A 21,878-nucleotide genomic window follows, 5' to 3' on the forward strand; every position below is an offset into this window, starting at 1 on the left:
CAAGAAGCACTAATATAATTTGGAAGAATGGATGATGATCAGGTCAGATTCTTGGACTTAAATTCAGTTTCATTCTGTCATCTTCTCTAAGTATCTAAGTATTCATAACTTTCTACCTAGGTGAACTTGGGAGATTTACCTCAGTCTTTTTTTTTCTCATTACTTTTGCGTATGTTTCCCAAGATGGGCATCTTAGGGACTTTCCATAACCTGGACCAGCATCAGTCAAATCTTTTGTTGCCCTGTGACACCGCAGTTAATATTATGCAGTAGCTGTTTTCAAAAGTGTTGTTTGATTGTTTTGAAGGAACAGAGTGTGGCTTTTATTGTTGACCTTACTACTGCCTTCATATGGGTCTCTATTCATAAGGATAAGATGTTAAATGAATCTGAAGAGGACCCTTGGCAATAGTAAGTAATATACTTTCTGTATATGAAATACTCTGTGAATACTTAATAAATATAGTTGACTCATAATAACATTATTTGCTTTAAGCAACTGGTCTATTTTACCCTATGGTACTTAATGAATATTTTGTAGGGTATTACTAACTAATTATCCATTCATATTTCCATTTTCTGGAGTACAGTAGCCAATTACACTCCTCTCCCCAGCTCTTAGGACCAAGCAAGACCACTCATACACTAGGCAAACACTCTACAACTGTGCTATACCATTAACAAAACTTTCTTGTCCATTGATATGACACACACACTTCATAACAAGGACATTTACAGTGTCTTGATAATAATTTTGCATTTTCCTTGGATACCTAGTAGGAAAAATAGTCATAACTTTTTCAAAAGACCTTCCTGGACATTATTGATCTCATCTGTTGTGTTAATTGTTTAGGACAAACAGCTTTATAACTTACTTAGCATTTTTTACAATATAATATGTTGTTTGCTGTCAACAGTTATCAGAATTCAACAAGTAATTTTTGAGTACTGGCCCTAAGTGAGATAGCTTTTGGCATTAGAAAGAATTGTGCTTTAATACCTTTGAGTGTATTAAGGTTTAACATATTAAGCATGGCAGGGCCAATATCAAATGAGGTTCAGAGAGAGAGAGAGAGAGAGAGAGAGAGAGAGAGAGAGAGAGAGAGAGAGAGAGAGAGAGAGAGAGAGAGAATAGGTTGATTTAGGAGTAGAGAGAGGAAAAATTTATCAAGTAGTATTGAAAGCAAATTCCTTGAAGAGGGCCAGGCCATGAATTTATGAAACAGAACTAAGAAAAGGTTGACAGGCAAAGATTTCTACTAGTCCAGTCATTTGCTTCATTTCTCCAACTTAAATCTGCCTTACTTATTGTGCTTATGTCAAGATACTTATCATCAGGACTGAAAACCTAATGATAAAACAATAAAATCTCTGTATATGTGATTGAATATAATGTTGAAAATTGACTACTAAATCACAAAATTGTTCCATTTAGTGGCAATGTATATTTTAAAACTTAAGTAGAATCAACAATCTGCATCCTATTTTAAATGATACTCACTTGCCTTGCAGTTTCTTCAGTATAGCATATATTTTGATGTTTACTCATCAAATACAGACAATATTAAATGATCATACATTCTAGCCTTCGACTAGTGAATGAATGCTAATTTTTAAAATAGATGAAATATTTATTTTTCTGGGAACACCTATGTGTCTGCTAACATTATTCTCATTGTCTTTAATAGTTAATAATACTGTATTGATATGCACTGCAAAAAAATGTTCCCTATGAATTAAAGTATTAGAATTAGTGCCTAGGTTCTTTTTTGTGATTTTTGTTTTACTATTTTCTTTTTATTACTCTTTTTCTTATTTTACATATGGATCCCAATTCCCTCACCCTCTCATCCTTCCATGCCCTCCCATCCCATTTCCCACCCACTACAGACGGAGAGAACTGCCCAGGCCTTGAGACCCATGTTCAGGGGATCTGAGTTGGTCCAATGCTGATTTCCCACTTATCAGTCTGGGGTCCATGAGCTCCCCCTTGTTCAGGTCAGCTGTCTCTGTGGGTTTCTGTAGCCCAGTCTTGACCCCTTTGCTCATCACTCCTCCCTCTATACAACTGGATTCAAGGAGTTCGGCTCAGTTTTTAGCTGTGGGTGTCTGCTTTTGTTTCCATCAGCTACTAGATGAAGGCTCTAGGATGGCATATAAGTTAGTTATCAATCTCATTATAAGGGAAGGGCATTTAAGGTAGCTTCTCCACTATTGCTCAGATTCTTAGTTGGGGTCATCTCTCAACATTTCTCTAGTGTCAGTTTTCTCTTCAAACCTATAGAGGCTCCCTCTATTATGGTATCTTTCTTGCTCTCATCTATTCATTCCCCGACTAGTGTCCAGGCTCTTAATAATATGATATTTAAAACCCCATTAGGCAAGGGATTCTATACTGAAGAGACATTAGTAAAGAAGACATGCTGTGAAACATTTACCATACAACTGGAAATCCTTGGGAATACCTGCCACTTATGGATTTCAGAAAATACAGGAAGATAATGCACTGTTTAATGGTAACATAGTTACATGGAAACTTTGCAAAAAAGTTACCTTTATAACTTATAAGAGAGCTGAGCAGTGGTGGTACATGTCTTTAGTCCCAGCACTCGGGAGGCAGAGGCAGGCAGGTCTCTGTGAGTTTGAGACCAGCCTGGTCTACAGAGCTAGTTCCAGGACAGGCTCCAAATAATACAGAGAAACCTTGTCTCAAAAAACAAACAAACAAATAAATAAATGAAAATAAATAACTTGTAAGAAAATTAGAAAGACAGTGAAGACAGCTCCTTAAAAATTAAATCATCCACTTTCCTCCTTCCATGCCTTTCATTCATTTTTGTCATCTTTTAATATTTTTGTCATCTTTTAATTTATTCTCCAAGCAAGTTGTTCCAATACAACCATAACAGAGATTGATAATAAAAAAAGTATATAAAGAATAAAGGCCACACCTAAAGAATGATGGAAGAATTATAGATGCCAACTAGAAATATAAACATATTTTCCTAAATGTTCTCATTACTTTCAAATATTTAACTCTTATTTTGCACATGACTGTCATAGTGACTGCTTTATCTGTCTTTCATAAATAGATACCATCACAAAGAAAGACATTAAAGAAAGATGGAAAATGAACAAGACTAGGAGGACCCTCACTTACTGCTCTGATCCCATACCTGAATTGTCATTGGAAAACATTTTTTGAGGTCAAAGAACATTCTCTGGTGTCCTTGTGTAATTAAAGTTACTAATTAGCAAAAGTGTATGTCTTTTTCTTCCTTTCCATTTCAAAATGTCACAAGGGCAGAAAGGAGTCCACACCTCAGTATATAGGGCCTCTTTACAGACAATATCAGAGTTAATAAGGAGCATGCTGCCTATCCCAGAATCCTTTGATAGTACAATAAAAAAATCTGAAAATGATTATATATGTATTCACAGTAATGAAAATGAATTAAATAAATCTTTAAAATGAATTGACTGCAACCATAGCACCACAGCTTTCTTTGTGCTTTGCAAAATTAGCTTTACAGAAAAAAAAAAGTAAGCAATCCTTAGGCTCAGAACTATATTTAAACAGTTCAATTTCCCACAGAATAATTTTTATGTTTATTAGTTGCCTGAAGGAGCCAGATGATAGCCTGGGAGTCTCTAAGTGGAAAAATGTAAAGAGTCTTTTGCATAGCAAATATTAAAGTTTGAATATTCAAGTATTTAAGGAGTGTGTAAAAGCTTTTTAGGGACTTTGATATATTTTATTATCTCTAATGTTATTGATAGTTTTCTTTGAAACAATAAGCTCAAAATTTGCTTCTTAGTTTCTCTCAGAAATGGCTCAGAGGTTAACACTGACTGCTCTTTCTGAGGTCCTGAGTTCAATTCCCAGCAATCACATGGTGGATACAACCATCTATAATGAGATTTGGTGCCCTCCTCTGGTGTGCAAGTGCACATACAGGCATAACACTGTATACATAATAAGTAAATAAATAAACAAAAAAATCTTTTAAAAATATAGGATACAACAAGGAAAAAAACTTACAACAAGTCCTGACTTTTTTTTGGCGCACAGTATTCCACATATGCCACAAAGAAGAAACTGCAAAAGAAAACAGAATTATAGTATTTACATAGAGAGGAGAAGATTAGTTTTTTTTTTTTTTTTAACTCGTTATAATCCATTCATGACACTTGCTCCCAGGAAGCTTACATGTTTCAGATTCCCATCAACCCTCCTCCCCCAATTACCTTGTTGTAGAATATCAAAGGCTAAAATTTATTTATTTATTCATTATTTATTGTAAAAGCTAAGTGTGAGACTTAAGCAAAACTTAAATCATTTTACCACCAGGAAGAAAAAGTGAAGTAAACAAACTAGAATTTTGTTACTATTGATTCATTTAACTGTTATTTCCTTATCTAATTTCTCAGAGACAATGTGTTATACTACATTCATTCATAGTAAGCACTTAGACCTCAATAAGTTATTATGTGGACAGGGAAAATAACCTAGATAAAAATATTAGACATCAAACAAGGAGACCATCCTCCATATAGACATTATTCATATTTCTCTTTTTGATACAATGACTACATCATTCTGACAGAAAGATTGTCTCCTTGGACATGTTCAAATAACCCAAACAGTAGAATCAATTAATGGCATACAATTTTACATACATAAGAAACTGGCTACAAAGATGTTTTGTAAAATCAATTACATTAAATCATTTACCCATGATAAAGATATTTTGTGTGATAAAATAATCAAGAGTTTAATTTATATAGAAATATTTAGGGCTGTTTGAATACAAATTTGTTCCTATTTGAGTTGGCCTAACCATGTAGTAAAATAATTAATAATTAATAAGAAAATTAATGTTTTTAAATTTTCTAAGAAACTCTCTTCCACTTGATTTTTATTTTTTTTTGTTGTTTTGTTTTTATACAGTGAGTAAGGTTCTTATAATCAAGCATAACAACCTGAGTTCAATTCCTGTGATTCACATAGTGGAAAGAAACAATTCCTTCAGGTTGTTTTCTGATGCTCATATGTGTAAATACACACACACACAAACACACAAACATACACACAAATTACATAAATAAATGTAATATAAATGTCAAAATTTCTCAAGTCATAGCTAATAATGTAAGTAGTTTCAAATAAGTATTTTGTATCTGGATATATTTTTACAAAATACATACCAAAATCTTCTAATTCTTCCCTGAAATAATATGCATATGAGAAATATATTGAAAAACAATGGGCATGGGAAAGGGACTCTCCCATATGAGAAAAAGGGTGTTATAAACCAGGTAGTATGTAGCAAGAGAAGTTAGTGAGCACAAGATACATAAAAACTGGATAAAGATCTTAGATATAACGAAGATTATAAGGATCATTAATTTCACCAAATAAGTTAAATAATCTTTCCAAATATCTTATAGAAAAATTAACATGGAGTACTTTTAATGTTTATATGTACATTTCTTTTTTTTTCAAATCATAAAGGAGAAAACAACTTAGTATAAATTCAGAGAACTAAGAAATATTTTCTGAGTACAAAACCAATGTCATGAACAAAAATATACCTTGGCCTTTTGTACTGTTTTTACCCCACAAGCTACAAGATTATGCTCAAGCAATTCTAGTTTAGACAAATTATTTTTACTTTAGTTCATCAAGCTTTAGCTCAAAGTCTAAGCTTATCCTTCTTTTCAAATTTCACTAACTAGTCTGTTAATCAACCTGGAATTCTTCAAATAATTTGGTAGCAGCACAGTTTTGTGTTCCTTGGTTTGTCTTGAAATCTATATATACTGCCATTATTTCTTTACAGCAAAGCTTAAAGGTCCAGAAAAGCATAAGCAGAACTTTCTATTCCAGGCACTTGGTTAGGACATCAAAATCTAAGGAAATTTCTCCTTCCTATCTTGCCACTTAACTTGGATGGAGTTAAGGACCTTCAGTTGAGTATTTAAAATACCTTCTGTAATAGCTATTTTAGTTATGGTATCTAAAATAATGGAAATTTGAAGTACAGTTGAAGAGCTCCTGTCTTAAACTTAGAGTGTGGTTCTCTTCTTTTCTAAACCCAAGCATGCTTGATAAAGCAAAATCCAAGATCTCTGTCTCATGTCAGCAGAGTCACCTAATACAAGACAGAAGAAAAGCCAATATTTAAGGACTATTTATTGCCACAAATCTCACAATCCTTTGGTTCATAATATTATCTCAAAAAATTAAGATATATATATATATATATATATATGTGTGTGTGTGTGTGTGTGTGTTTGTGTGTGTGTGTGTGTGTGTGTGTGTGTGTATTTTAAAGTTTTTGTCATGATATTAGTGGTCATGCAGAGTAGTAACCAATTCTAGAAAAAAGTTTGACTATCTACCAATTTTCTGCAGTGAACGATGATGACACCTAACAGTGACCTTTGAAATCTCCAAAAGGAAGATGGTGCCCCACAACAACAATTCCACCAGGACAATGGTAACACTATAAGCTGACAAACACCAACTAAAGATAAGCTTTGGACTATGCTCAAAACAATTTTGAGGTGGCTAGCTGAGATGGTCCAGCTTCACAGACTGCTCTAAGCAGGACTTGAGACAAGCCTTGCATTTTCCAACTACACAGGGACTAGACAACAAATTATATAGCTACCTCTTCAAGGACTTGACAATTAACCAGAATCTCCTAAAGATGTAATGCCCCAGACAGCAGGAAGTAACTTTAAGAACATGATATACATATTCCCAAGAGTTGGGGTGGGTAGCTTTTAGCCATTCAGTGGGTTATTAGATATTTGTCATTGTTTAGGCTGTTTAGGTTACAAGTTGTTATTAGTAAAGGTCATGAAAAAAAGTTAAACAAAAGATAAATCAGGCACTGGGGAAATGTTCAGAAATATACAAGGATGACCTCAACTAACAATCTAAGTAATAGTGGTGAGGCTACCTTAAATACCCTTCCCCATAGAGGAATACTTAGCCTAGAGACATGGAGAGGGCCTTGACAGATTTTGATGATCCCTCATGGAAGGCCTCTGGTAGTGTATCAGTATTTATCCCAAGTATACAAATGGACTTTGGGAGCCCATTCCACATAGAGGGATATTCTTTCATCCTAGACACATGGGGGATGGCCTAGGCCCTGATTCAAATGATATGACAGACTTTGAAGATTCCCCCATGGAAGGCCTCACCCTTCCTTTGGAGCACATAGGGCACAGGATGGAGTTTGGGAGGGGGATGGGGAGGAGGGAGGGTAAGGGAACTGGGATTTACATGTAAAACAAGCTTGTTGCAAATATAAATTTGAAAAGAAAAGAAAGTGCCTTGCTTGTAGTTTCCTAAAGGAAAAGACATATATAAAATAAATATATATATATATTTATATGCATAGAATATATATATATATTCTATGCATATAAAAGTTATTTCAAAGAACAACAAAGTGGGGTGAGAGTAAGCTTCTCAAATGGGAAAGGGGACATTTCAAAGAATACAATAGGGAATTACAAAACTGAAAAGAGATTAAAATTTCTTTTAAGAAATACAATTTTCTCACTGCTACAAAAGTTCTAAATAAAACAGGATCTTACAAAAACATGATCCAAGCTGTTCTAGTTAGCAGATTTTGGGAAAGAAATCTGGAGAGTGAGGTTTATGAACAGGATTCTGTAAGAAAATGGTTTAACTGAAGCAAAGTTAAGGATGCAGTAAGGATGCTAAATTTCTGAGCTGTTTCAGAATAGCTCTGAATGGTGGTTTCTGAGCCTCGTTGAACTATGTCATTAAGTGCTTGCTTTTAACTCCCTCTGGATGAAGAACATTGAAAAATCTGAACTTTTCTTACAGCCTTTCACTAGGGCCCTTCTTCATGACTCAGCAATTTTGTCATTCTAGTGAAGTTATAGAAGACTATACATTTGTCACTCAGCAGTATTATGAGAAGATACTTCAGTCAGTCAAAAATAGCTCACAGGGGAAACAAGCCAGATAATAGGTGCTGGCTCACAACCCCCAAAACGATTTAGCTTGACAGGTTTCCTATTTCCTGGAGTTGAGTTGTGCATTTACTGAAAAACCCACAAAGGTTGCAGGAAGAAATAATAATGTGGTAATCTATTTAAATTGGGTTGTAATAAAGAATGTGGCTATGGCTTTGGAAAGAAAACTAAACACTGCCTTCTATATCACTATCCTTTAGCTATTATTAGCTTTGCAGAAAGAAAATTTGCAAGATATCTCAGAAGATGGACCTTTACCCTCATCATCCAGTAATTTTGTTTTTCCTGTTAAAACATCCCAAAAGGTAATAGTTTTGATTCTATAAATAAATTCTCCATTTTCTATATTTTGGGTTTTCAAAGTTTGCAACACTAATTATCTGAGTTCTCCTGAAAACAACTATAGAAAAACTACATAAGCATATTTTACTATTTTTATGTTGTGGGTAGAGAAATGAAGATGTCAAAAATCACATAGCAACCCACTGTCAAACATATAATGAAGTTGAGATTCCCATATTATTACCCACTGTACTCTTTTTCTGTTTCATGTTACCTCTGAAAAATCCAAAGGTAACAATACAATGATCTTGTCAAAAGATATTCCTTGATAAAATACATAATGTTCATTTTCTTGAAAGCTTGAAGGGGCATTTGTTTTGTGGTAAGGGCTGATATAAGTATGCCTATCACCTTGGTGTTAACTATTTCCTGGAAAGTGTTTCTCTTCACCCCTTACATTCAAAATCATATTCTGGCTTCCTGCTGTATCTGTTGGCTATTTATGTATGAACTGAACATTAACTAAGCACCTTTCCATTGATTCCTTAATAATTTATTTTAAAAGGAATATTATTAGAAAAAAAGTGGAGTCAAAAAAATCAAATCTGTATAAAAAATCAGAATGGAATGCAAAAGAGTCATCCTTGTGCTTAAAAAAAAAAAGATGATACAAAATCAAAAATAAGAGATTGAAAGAGCTAACTCCTTCCGGATACACATTCATCTAATATTCAACTTCTGCTCCCACCCCACATCCTGCCAGAGGGACCCAGTGTGGAGGATCCCACATGACATGGAATCGAATACTATGAGATATACTGAAATTCTATTTGTTAGTAATTTGCTCCATGGATGGATGCTCAATTTTCAAAGAATTAGAGTTCAGAAAGCTACATGTGGTACTGTGTGTATGATTGTATAATTTATATCTACACATAGATTTTTATATTTTAAACTCTATCCCACAAATATTAATTGATGTACTTTATAATATTTCAAAAACAAAATGTAGGCTCAATTACCTTACTGGGAACTTATCAGAAAGAAGTCTTAGTCACCCAACATAGACTTAGAACCTAAATATTTAAGTTCTGTTTGCCCACTGTGCATTTATTTTTGGGACTATGAAAATCAAAAAATACCCTTCTTACTATGGTTTATATGAGAAATGTCCCTCAAAATCTCAAATATTTAAACATTTGGTCTCATGTTGGTGGGGCTTTCTAGAAGAGATAATGGGATATATTACTAGACGTGGACCTTGAAGTTTTATATCCTCAAGCCTACATCCACTTCTCATTCTCTGTTTTCTGTATTTGGTTGACATATGGTTTTGCAGATTTTCCCTGTGGTTGATTGCTGCCATAATGAACGTTTAGCCCTCTGGGACTTTAAGTCAAAATAGACTATCCCTTAAGTTGCTGTTGGTGAAGGCATTTTATCACAACAAAAGAAAAATAACTAATACACCTGTCATAACTGAGTTTATGTTATATAAGTTTTTAATCTCTTTTTAATTAGATGGATATATCAGCAATAATTATAATGAAAACAAGTTCTTAATTGAATGAAATAAATAGAAATACATTGAAATAAGCATCAAAATAATAAAAGACTAGGCTTACTTCTACTGAGAACCTCCAGGCTCTTGCTAACTCTTATACACATATTATCTAACTTCTCCAAATTTTAACTGAGGAGTGTAAGTCTCTGATATTTTTTGTTCACATTATCAAACAAGAATGTGACAGTGCTGCGTATTCACACCAGTCATTTGAAGTCTTTGGCTAAAGTAATTTAGAATTTTATGGTTTTGTCAATATTCAATGCATTGTACCCTTTACTTTTGTATTAGAGGACTCAACTGGGAAAGACATTGACAGCCTTATTTGTAGCAGAATTTGAAGGTTGTGTGGTTTTAGAAACCAGATACTTTAATATTTTGTGAAGACCATATCTTGGGTGTTTATGGTCCAATGGGATAGGAAAGACAAAACACAGCTCCATCCATTTTCTTCTAAAGCCTATTGGGTTCATCTCTGAAGAAGAATTTTGCTAACACTTGGTGGCAGTAGCTACCAACTAATTTATAACACTGAGTCTCAATTTAAAACCAAAATATTGGTCTTTTTCTCTAGCTGGGAATGACTTTTCAGTAAGTGGATTTGTTAAATTAATGATTGAGCACTATTTTCAGAAAATTCAGGTTTATGTGAATATAGATCATAATTACTTACAACCTATTATTGTCTGGAGCATCAATGTCTTCCTAGAAACCATCAGTGTCCTACCCTTCTCAATATACTTACATTTGCCTTTATAATTAAAACCTTACATGAAATTTATTTTATTAATCCTTCTATATTTGGAGATGTTCATCACACGAGTAAAGACAAAAGCAATGTAGTGATGTAGATTGGAAAGAATGAGAGTTTCTGAAACTAGACTTGGATGGCAACTTGTAATCAAACATGAAATTGTTACTGTGAGTTTACATCAATCAAAGAACAACAATGTCTTGAGTCCATGAAATTAGTCCATACGTTAGAGGAAGAAACAGGTACAAAAAAACTTAAGAAATTTTGGTTTGAAGTAAGTTGGAAAATTTGTTTAGATAATGCATGTCAGAATCAGGATTTGAATCAAGGACTATATATATGGCTTAAGGCCCTATAAGTACCCTATACTATCTCATGCTACCTGTATGAAAATGGTTATTACTTTGCTTGAAGAGTTATACTTCTAGGAAATAATTCTAATCTCCCTGTTTTATGGGGCTAAAAATGGTAAAGGTTGTTTACTGTATGGTATAGAAATAAGTAGAAAGAATGGATTTGTAAGGAATATGATATGTTTTGTTTAGCTTTTAAGACAAATGGATAGTTGGAGTTTTCTAAAACCAGCTAAGAAAAACATTTTTTTTAAATTTTTAAATGGGGTATAGATGATACTTATCTTAATTGGAACCATCTGAAAGCAGACTAAATAATTACTAAAATGAAGTATTAACAATTACATTTTCTAATGTTCAGCCACAGTGAAATGCTCATGAGACTATTTTCAAAAGCCGAAAATATTGGCAGGTGAGTGAGATTCCTTAGTAACCTTTATAACAGACAAGAACCCAGGTTATAGTCCATATCCATAGTGCCTAGTTTTAGTGTACTAGTTAGAAAAGATGCATTGACAAAGGCAGAAAGAAAAAGTTGTCCCATCATCCGTCCCTTATCAGACCAATCAATAAAAATGGAGAGAACCACCTCCTACTTGGCATAGACAAAATTTAACTCACAGCTTTAGATTTGAAACCCAGTGTCAGACCAACCATAGCAAAACCCAGAATTAAGTAGAGCCCCAAATATCTTGCCAACAGGCAGGTATCAAGCACCAAAACTTTATAAGTTCATTAGTCTTGCAGCTAAGTGACTGAATCTACACAGTCTGTCTCCCAACCTCAGGGAGCAGAAGAAGGAATGAGGTTCTTACTGCTGGGAACAGGTCACCAAAGCTACCATAGATTTTTGCCCTGAAGTTTGCTGTCAAGCTCACTACACTAACACTCAGCAACAAGAAAAAGTAGTAAAGAAACAAAACTATATACAGGCCTAGTTTCATAGGCAGAGTCTTTGGGCAATCTGTGGATATAGGCAAATGTCCTGGTAAGATGGATCTATGATTTTGCATATATCATCTCTAGTTCCTCTATGCTGCTCAGTACCTAACTGCACTGTGAAATTTCACTGGTTATAACATTGCAAATCTCAAATGTTGCCGAACTTAATTTAGTCTCAGTGGGCAAGGAGCTCCCTTCTCCACTAAACCATCCTTGGACAGCACAATATGTAGCAAGGTTCCATTTTTTAAGGGATCAGACAGGGTGATAAACATAGGTGTTGATATGAAACTCACTGCAGGGTTACTCTTGGAAACAGACAGATCCCAACAACTGGTAATTCCAGATCAATGTCCATGTACAGGGCCTCAAGGTCTGGAGGTATGCAGTCTCAAGAAATTGTACTTGTATTTTGTCAACATCATTTGTGGCTAGCTATACCAATTGTGGGCCTTAAGACACAAGTCCCACAATAGAGAAAACCCATGGCTGTGTGGGACTGCAGGTCTAGGATATTATAAAATATTTTAACACTGGTGTTAACAAGTGGAGCTTGGAACCTGATGATTATTCCTGTGGAATGATTCATCCCAGAGCTAGGGAAATTCTATAATTTACAACCAAAGAATGGTGTTTTGGATGTGATCTTTGGGCTATTCCCAGTTCCAGGGACAGTTGTGGGTATAAATACTATCTAAAATACTTCCCCAGAGAATGTTGAACAGCACACCAATGGTAGATTTGGGACAGACCTGAACTTGGTTGGCCTTCTAGTGTTGAAATATTAGCAGTTCACCAATAGGGACCTTGTGGCAAACATGGACTGATAATGCTATCTAGTGCTGATAATACAAGTGATTCCAGGTAGAGGAAGAATTGATAGGTTGTTTGTAATTTCTGAGAAGACAAAATTAAATTGAACTATGGCAACTGGAATTTGGATTTAGTTTTTTAGTGACATATCAAATTATTTACCAGTAATGTGGAGAAGTTTTAGAAACATGACATTATCTAACAGTCAAAATAAGTTAATAGACACTGAACATAAAGTAATATGGGAAAATCTTGGATGAAGAATTTAAGTTTTTAATTAATTTTTTTAGATTTATTTATTTTATTTTACGTGTAGGAATGTTCTGCCTGCATGTATATGTGCGCACCACATGTGAATCTAGAGCCTACAGAGGTTGGGAGAGTATCAGATCCCCTGGGGAATTGGAGTTACTGTTGGTTGTGAACTAACGTGTGTTGGAAACCAAATTTGGTTCTACAAAAAAACAACATAAGCTCTCAATAACTTAACCTTTTCTCCAGTCCCTTCAAATACTTATTTTAAGGAAACTCAATGACCTTCAGGAAAATACAGAGAAATTATTCAATATAATAGGGAAACTAAATGGAGAGGCAGAAGCTATTTAAAAGATAAAACAAAATTTCAAAATAAATATATAGTAGCTAAAATTGAAATATGATAGATGCCATCAATATAAGGACAGATCAAATAGAAGGGAAATTAGTGGGCTAGAAGACAGATTTTTGGAAAATACACATTTAGTAGATGTATTATCATCTTTCTTGTTGCCATGCAAAAACTCCTACAAAAACAGTCTTTGTTAGGAAGTAAAGGTTTATTTTGACTCAAAGTTCATGATGGTGGGCAGGCAAGTGACAGAAGTATGATAGCTGGTACACTGTGGCTGAGACCTGAAAGCAGAGAGGTGAATGCTGATGTTCATGTGTGGTGATATTTTGTTTATGATCTAACAAATAAAGCTTGCCTGAAGATCAGAGTGCAAAGCTAGCCATGCTAGCCAGGCAGTGGTGGCACACACCTTTAATCCTGACCACCACACCTTTAATCCCAGCACAAGAGAGAAATATAAGGTGGGTAAAGACAGGAATGCAATGCATTCAGTCTGCAGTCACACTGAGGACAGGATTGCCCTTTTTATTCTAAGCTTTGTTAGAAGTAAGAACTCTCTAGTGATGGCTGCTTTGCTTTTCTTATCCTCAGCTTGAGCCCCAATAACTGTCTCTAGGTTTTTATTATTTGTGCTACATTCAGGCTTGCCCCTCCCTGCTTTTACTCAGTCTCAAATCTAGTCCCTTGGATGACACTTTCCACAGCCAGGGTGTACAGTTCCCAATTTAGTTAAATCACTCTGGCAATAAGTTCACAAACACACTGTGAGACTTATCTAAGAGGGTTATTTAAATTCCATATATATGGGCAAGCAATGTGTTAAATACCACAAAGAAGAAAACAACAAAAATTGAACAGAAATGAAGCAAGCTATGAATCCTTTGAGATGGCATTAAAAAGAAAAGGAAATGTTTATGTTATTGAGGTTCATGGTGAATTTGAGTATGCTAAATGGGTAGAAAAGTTATTCAACTAGAACATAATAGATAACTTTCCAAACCTAGAAAAGACACAAATACATAACTATGGGGAGGACGCCAGCCCTAGTTAGGGTTCCAGGACCAAAGCTATTCAGTTCCAGTAAACTAAGTTTACCTCAAGCCCTCACAGTATATAATTCTCCAAGAAATAACAATCAAAAGAAGAATATTCATGTTGAAAGTGAAAATAAACTATATATATATATATATATATATATATATATATATAGAGAGAGAGAGAGAGAGAGAGAGAGGTGTTGTAATTAATATTATAGCAAACATCTCAGCAGAAACTTTAAATGACAGTAGAAAAAACACAGAATTTATATGAGCACCAAAGGAGACAAAGTAGATAAGCAACAACAAAGAATTCTCTCAACCAGGAATATATTCAGCAAAGCTATTTTGCAAGGGCAAAATGAAAGCAACATAATAACATTCACAAACAAAAGCTAAGAGAATGTCTTCATTATGTCTATCCTATAAGAAATCATACAGCAAGTCCTTCAGCCATTAAGAAGGAAACATAAATGAGTACAAAAAAATCATGGGAAGGTATAAAACATACCAATTAGATTAAAATCAAAATAATCTAGTATTGTATGCGGGGTATGTAAACCACTCACACTGCTAAAATGAAGAAAGAACAATTGTAACAATGATGGATATGTTGAGAGAGAGGGAGAGAGAGCACGTGAACATAAAAGATATAAAATGGGACATCGGAGATTCAAAATGAGAGAAGAAATGGAGTTCAAGTACTAATTTTTAACTATTAATATATTTTCTTTCCCCATCTCCTCTTCCTTTTTTTCCCCTTTGTTTTGTGTTTTTGAGACATGTAGCTCAGACTATGATCTTGAACCCCTGAATCATCCTGTTTCTACCCTTCCCAATGCTAGGATCCCATGCATGCACCATTCTATCCAGTTTTGGACTTTTTTTTTATTTTGTTTCTTGCCATTATGTATTGGGACCATAAAGATGGATTTGCTTTGCCTCAAGATCAGAGAGTTCAAAACTGTCTTTAGATCTACAGGTCTAAATGCTTGGCCATGGCTGGATGTTTCGACCTTGGTAGAGGATGTTTTATCTAAACAGCAACAGACTTGGGCTCAGGAGTGTTTACACTTGACTCTGAAGGCCAGAAAGCAGGTGTGACAATGAAATACCTGGAGGATTAAGGGATGATTACTAGTCTGTTTGTTCCTTATACATGATAATAGAAGTCTTCTGCCACATCCCCCCTTTTGGTTGGGTATTTGAGAAGGTTGAAGAATAAACTTGGGGCATTCAGTATTCTCTGGATTTGCCCTCCTGACTCTATCCTGTATCTTGTCTTTCTCTTAATATCTTTACCTACCCCTTCTCAATCCACACTCCCCCTCTCAAGTACAAATGGAGCAAGTCTTCTGGCTCTGACTGAAGCCCTGCAAACACAGCCTCCCACAATTATGACCATGATATGTTGTTATCATTTCTAAAATGCTTCTTATATTAAAATAACTGAGAACTTCATGGCATGCAAAGAAAACTCTTATAACAGAAAAACCAGAAATAATAACTGAGGAATGAAAATGTACTATTAAATTAAACCATTTAGTAGCTGACTGGTCCATCAGTCTCTTTTTGCTTAATATATAGCCACAGGAAATTAGTAAGTTAGAGAAACATCTGAATTCCCATGTTTATTCACAGAATCAAGAGATTAAAAAAATCTAAATATCAACTAATGGATGGTAAAGAAATAGTAGTATATTCAGAAAATGGAATGTGATTCAGCCATTGTAACAGAGTGAAATCTCATCATTTGAAAAAGCATGGATAGACTTGGATAAGGTTGCATTACATGAAATAGGACAGGCACAGAAAAACAAGCATTAAACAACCTCACCTCTATGTATAACATAAAATAGTCACATAGAAGTTGAAAGATTGTGGGTATCAGGGGCTGATCAAGAGCACTAAGTTACAGTTAAATGTAAGAAATTGTGTTACTGAACACCAAGAGACTCTACACAGGAATTGTATCCTATATATCAAACAGCTAGAGGAAATTATTTTATAATGTTTCCTCATCAAGAAATAACAAGTGTTTGAGTGGAGATATTTTGATCTAATTTAAACATTATATAACATATATATGTGCCTAAATGTCACCTGGTAACCAATTATTATGCATAATTTTTACAGTTTTATGTATCAGTTAAAATACATGCAAAAGAACTAATTTAACAAAATATCAGAATGTAAGAATTTATGCATTGTGTTCTTGCATTACAAAAGATTATTTTCATATTTATCAAGCTAAAATAAGCTAATGTTGCACAGCCTCCAACAAATCATTTACAATCTGACCTATAACTTGTGTGGGATTTATATGGAGAAAACTCCATTATGTTACTTTATATGCATGTCAGCAACTCTTGATGGAGGTCCAAAGCTGTGCCCAATGTACTGGAGAGCTCTCTTTTATTATTCCTTTCTATAAAAACATATTTAATTGTGCATATTTAACATACACAAAATGACATATAGAATACATAATGTCTTAGTTACATTTTTATTGTTGGGATAAAGTACCAGGACCAAGGCAACTTATAAAGCATTTCATTTGTGGTGTATGGTTTCATAAGTTGATAGTCCATGACCATCATGGCTAGGAGCATGGCAGCAGGCAGGCATACATGGAGCTAGAACAGTAGCTGAGAGCTTACATCTTGAGACAACCACAAGGCAGCAAGAGAGACCCAGAGTCATTTGAATCTTCAAAGTCTGCACCCAGTTATATACTCCTCCATAAAGGTCACAAATCTTAGACCTTTCCAAACTGTTCTACTAACTGGAGAAGAATTACTCAAATATATGGGTCTGTGGGGTTGTTTTAATTGAAATAATCTATAGTAAAATGATTACTATAATAAAACAAATTAACGTACTCCTCACTCCTTCCCATAGAAAGGAAGGTTAAGGATTTTTTGCATTAATATTCATTAACAATCCCTCTATATTTTGCTATTCTAACTTACCTCCTCTCTCTACTGTGCTCAAGTGTTATTCCAAGTAAGTGGAATTTGGAATAATAACTAACAATGAATTATGCTTACTTGAGCTAAGCTCAATCTGTTAGAGTGGGAACCAGGATGCTAATACATCATGGAAGCAATAGTACCTTAACACCATTGTTGTATTTGTGTGTCTTGCCTAACAAGAATATTTTTCCAGTTTACATTCAATAGCTTAGATTCACAGAAATGGACATTTTGATCTTTTAGCAAGTCTAATCATCAATGTCATTTATTTTGTGAAGTTTGAAGCATTTATCCCTGTTATATCTATTCATTGTCTACAAGTTAAGGCAAGCACATGAGTTATCCAATATTTTCTATAGATGAAATGTGGTCCAGTTTCCCAGACAGTCTCATGGCAATGATCTCCTGAATGCCTTATGGTTCTTTTTTTCCTTCTTTCATTTTAAGAAGCTTTTCCTTCTATCATTTAAAGAAGTTTGGCAATCTTTCTCCTTCTCTCTTTAAGTGTAAATCTCAAATATTTTCACCACAAAACAAATGTTAGGCATTTAATTTAGCTTAATTTAATCATCTTCCAAATGTGAGTGTATTAAAACGTTGCATTGTATCATATAAATATATACAATACTATTTTTCCACGAAACATAAACATTTACAGAGAGTTAATGGGAATGCTTGAAAATCACAAATGTTCTTACTTGAGCAGGAAAGGTCTTCTTTTCAGAAAATTTCTGGATATTTGAGGTCTCCAATAATATTTTTTTTCTTATTTACAGAACTCTGATACATGTTTGCATCTCAGAATAACTTGTTAACAAATATGTTTTCATGCAGTAGAAAATTGTTTTTCAGCTGTGGGTAGCTCAAATAGCTACTTTCTGGTGTTCTTTGTTTATTAAGAGCACTTGCATCAAACAAGAAATAGATCACAATAAATGATGTCTACAATTCTCATAAGTATATAGGTAGACACTGTCATGTATCAAATTCTGCAGTAAAATATCACTAACATCACAGTTAATGGTATACAATCTAAAGCAAAATATATATTTTCAGAATCTCAGAAGGCAAGACAATCATTTGTGTGCCTTTTCATTTTTTTCTTAAAGGTTTTAATTTATCAGTGCTCATTTGCTTCAACTGTGATAATTGAGTTAAAAGAAATGGTTAAAAATGGAATACAATTCAGCTCCTCATTTTCAGGAGAAGGATCAGTAGGAAGAACATCTATGTCATGAAACTATTTTATGATTATTTTTGATTTATTTCCAGGCATTTATGATGTACTTTCCTGTTGAAACAATGTTTTGTAAGCACTCTGATAAAGTATAAGTTGATGGGTGCTTTATGCCAACATCTAGGATAGAACCAACAGTGCTCTTTAGAACCAAAAGTTAGAAGAAATGGACAGAGTGTAGCACAATGAATACATTCTTCAACTCATTCAGGGATGGACATTACATTTGAATGTTTTACATATGAGTGGGACTAATAACTTCAGTTCTCTGGATCATATCTTTAAAATATATATTCTACTAAGGCATGCTAATATTTATTTCACAATTCTGTTTAAAATAAAATAAAATGTGTTTTGTTAAAATTTCTAATATCCAATAATCCACACATAAATGGAGCTGCCCAGTAATAATTATTAAAATTATGTGATATTTTGAACATGATGGCTACAGAAGAGTATCTGAATTCTTGACAGAATTATAAGAAATATTTGATCTATTCTTGGCTTCTTTTTCTCATTTACAGAATCTTGTCTATGCCAAATCCAAGAGTATCTTTATTTCTCTATTCTTTCATCCTCCAATAAGTTAGTTTTCTAAGCATGCATCTGGGAGTCAACCTATGACTCCAGTATTCTAAGCTATAGTGAGCAAGACTTCATGACTGAGTAAACTACCTTTAAGAAAATAATAAACTCTACAAATTTGTCTTTGAAGCATTGAAAGTGTCTAAATGTTGTCAATGATTCTTACCTCTGAATATAAATTTTCAAATCAAATGTCAAATTTAAAATATGTCTATGGTTCAAGAGACAGGGGAATAACAGAGAATGCTGGTAACTGTGACAGCTTCATCAATTTTTACTTTAGCCTACAATCATTTTGTAGTTCATTGTGTGCACAGCCAGATGTAAGGCAATCAATGAAACAGATCCAGCATGGATATTTTCAGATTTAAAATCTCTCAAAATGAGTCCCAATTATATTCCTACTCAATTCTTTCCTATGCTCATCACTCTAATGTTTTCTGTCAAAATTTGGAGACGATGTTTCCTCTTCTTCTCATATCATTTCCATTGAATTAGGTACCATGTGTCATTCATTCCACATATACAAATCCTCATTTTATTCAGTGGCTTATTGGCCCTTACCTAGATTGTCTAGGAACCCACAAAAGGGTTTCATTTTTTTTTACATTTGTCAAATAGCATTCTAATTTTATTTTAAGTATACGTTTCAGCATCTGGACCTTTCACTCTGCCTTTTTTTTTTTTTTTTTTTTTTTTTTTTTTTTTTTTGCAATGGCTTTCTTGACATCCTGGACTGCCAGTAGGACTCAGCTTTATCCCCTCTCAGTTTGCCAAAGGGTCCCCTGAAGCTTACCTTCTATTGTCAGACTGAATTTAAGTAATCCCATGCACACTGGAATGTATCATCTTTGCTCATTTGTTTTCTGTAATTGCAAAATTTTATTCACATTCTTACTTTGTTCTGGTTGGTTTTTGCCAATGTGACATAAACTTAGACAAATCTGGGAAGAGGAAAACAAGTCTTTGGAATATTTTCTTGATTAATTACTGATATGGTAGGGCACAGACCATTGTGGGCATTACTATCCATAAACAGGTGGTTCTAAGATGTAAGGAAAAGCAGGCTGGGCAAGTCTAAGAAGCCACCCAATAAGCTGTATTATTCCATGGACTCTGCTTCTATCCCTGTCTACAGGTTCTTACATTGAGTTCCTGCCCAGACTTCCCTCAGTAATGGAGTAAGATGAAATAAACCCTTTCCTCCCCAAGTTGGGGTCATGAGATTTTGTTACAGCAATATAAATCCTAACACATACCTATTCTTCAGGGTGCACTTCAAATTCTCTCATCAGATTTGATACCATCTATTTTTTTTTTCTTTATTCTCCAAGTACCTCTTTGAGGGTAGTATTATATTTGACTCATTCGTTTAGTATCCATATCAATAGAGCTGGAGTTTTTTAAGGAAAAAACATGATTAGTTTATCTTCACAATTACCATCATCCCAGTACTCCCTTTTGGAATATTCTGTTTTCACTAGTTTAGAGCAAGCACTTGCTAAAATTATGTATTGTAAAGGTAAGTCTTTGGTTATATTTCTTAGCTATTCTTAGCTCCTCAATGCTTATTTGCTAAGTGATAGTTTTAATTACCATTTTCACTAAAACTATACTTTTAAAGATGATTAATGACCTTTTTTTCCTTTCCTGCTTTCCTTGGTCTCCATTACCAGACTCTTCCCTCTGCTCACTCTTTTTGATTTTGTAGTCTGAGAACTCTTCTTCTTACTACAGCTTCACTTATTACTTCTCTCTCAATAACCTTTCACATCTATGTATCAAGCACTGTCCTTCTTTGAACACAGGCACAGAGTTCCATCTGTGTCTTCCAGTGCAAGGCATGTGCTTTAATTATACATTTAAAAAAATCTTTGCTATATACGTTAATGTGTATAGTGACAGAAAACTGCTATTTTGTTTTGCTCCCAATTTACTTATCAGTCCTTTGGTAATTATGATTTATTTTTGTGCTGAAGAAGTCATGTAGCCCTTACTATTGATTGTATGCTTTCCATCTCCCACAGCTATGTGAGCCAGGGCTAAATTCATTATGATAGTTTATCTTTGATCTTAGTAATTTCTTCAAGTACACAACAAAGTAAGATAAGAGGAAAAGAGAATGGATATTAGAAATTTTGTTTCCTTAGTAAGTTTTTGCTGGCCCGTGATATGATAGTGACATCAGACCAACTAGTGGACATGACAAGGAAAGTACGGATAAAATCAAGGCACTGAGCTGACTCAAAAACATTCTTTAGCAGTGACCCAACTGCTATCATTTTCCTACTGGAAATCTTCTCTTCTAGTGTTCCTTACTTGTGGGAATAACACAGAGATCTATTCTGTTCTCATTCCAATGCCTATATCCTTAGCAATATTTCCTTCATACTCTCATGTAATATATTCAGTGAAACTCATGGCATAGCTCCTATGATCTTTAGAAAACTCTTAGTTCCTATGATCTCCAGGAATTTTCCAAAATCTTTATACATGTCTCCACTTCATTGTTTCAGCATGAGTCCTATGAACCAGTATTTCTCACTAGTGTTACAGAGAAGGTTTAAAGCTAGTATTTCATTGTTTTTATTAAATCAATTTTCCTTTGTAAATTTTACTTCCTTTGTAAAATATATTTCAAAGATATCTTAAATATTTATATGGTTTACAATATACATCATAATATACCTTTTCTCTAGCC

At 34.1% G+C, this 21,878-nt stretch overlaps 1 protein-coding gene across 5 annotated transcripts in view; it reads right to left on the minus strand.

The window, feature by feature from the left end:
* Tmem196 (transmembrane protein 196) overlaps window positions 1–21,878 on the minus strand; it is a 45,641-nt gene that overhangs the window by 4,398 nt on the left and 19,365 nt on the right. For all 5 annotated transcript variants that reach the window (XM_051177818.1, XM_051177817.1, XM_051177815.1 and 2 more), the window contains exon 2: window positions 4,043–4,099. Coding sequence is in view for 4 of the 5 variants with exons in the window: in XM_051177817.1 (XP_051033774.1) it covers window positions 4,043–4,099 (57 nt within the window). In the remaining variant the exon portion in view is untranslated. The remainder of the gene's footprint in view (window positions 1–4,042; window positions 4,100–21,878) is intronic.

This window comes from Phodopus roborovskii, unplaced genomic scaffold, assembly GCF_943737965.1.
Source record: "Phodopus roborovskii unplaced genomic scaffold, PHOROB, whole genome shotgun sequence".
Taxonomy (NCBI): domain Eukaryota; kingdom Metazoa; phylum Chordata; class Mammalia; order Rodentia; family Cricetidae; genus Phodopus; species Phodopus roborovskii.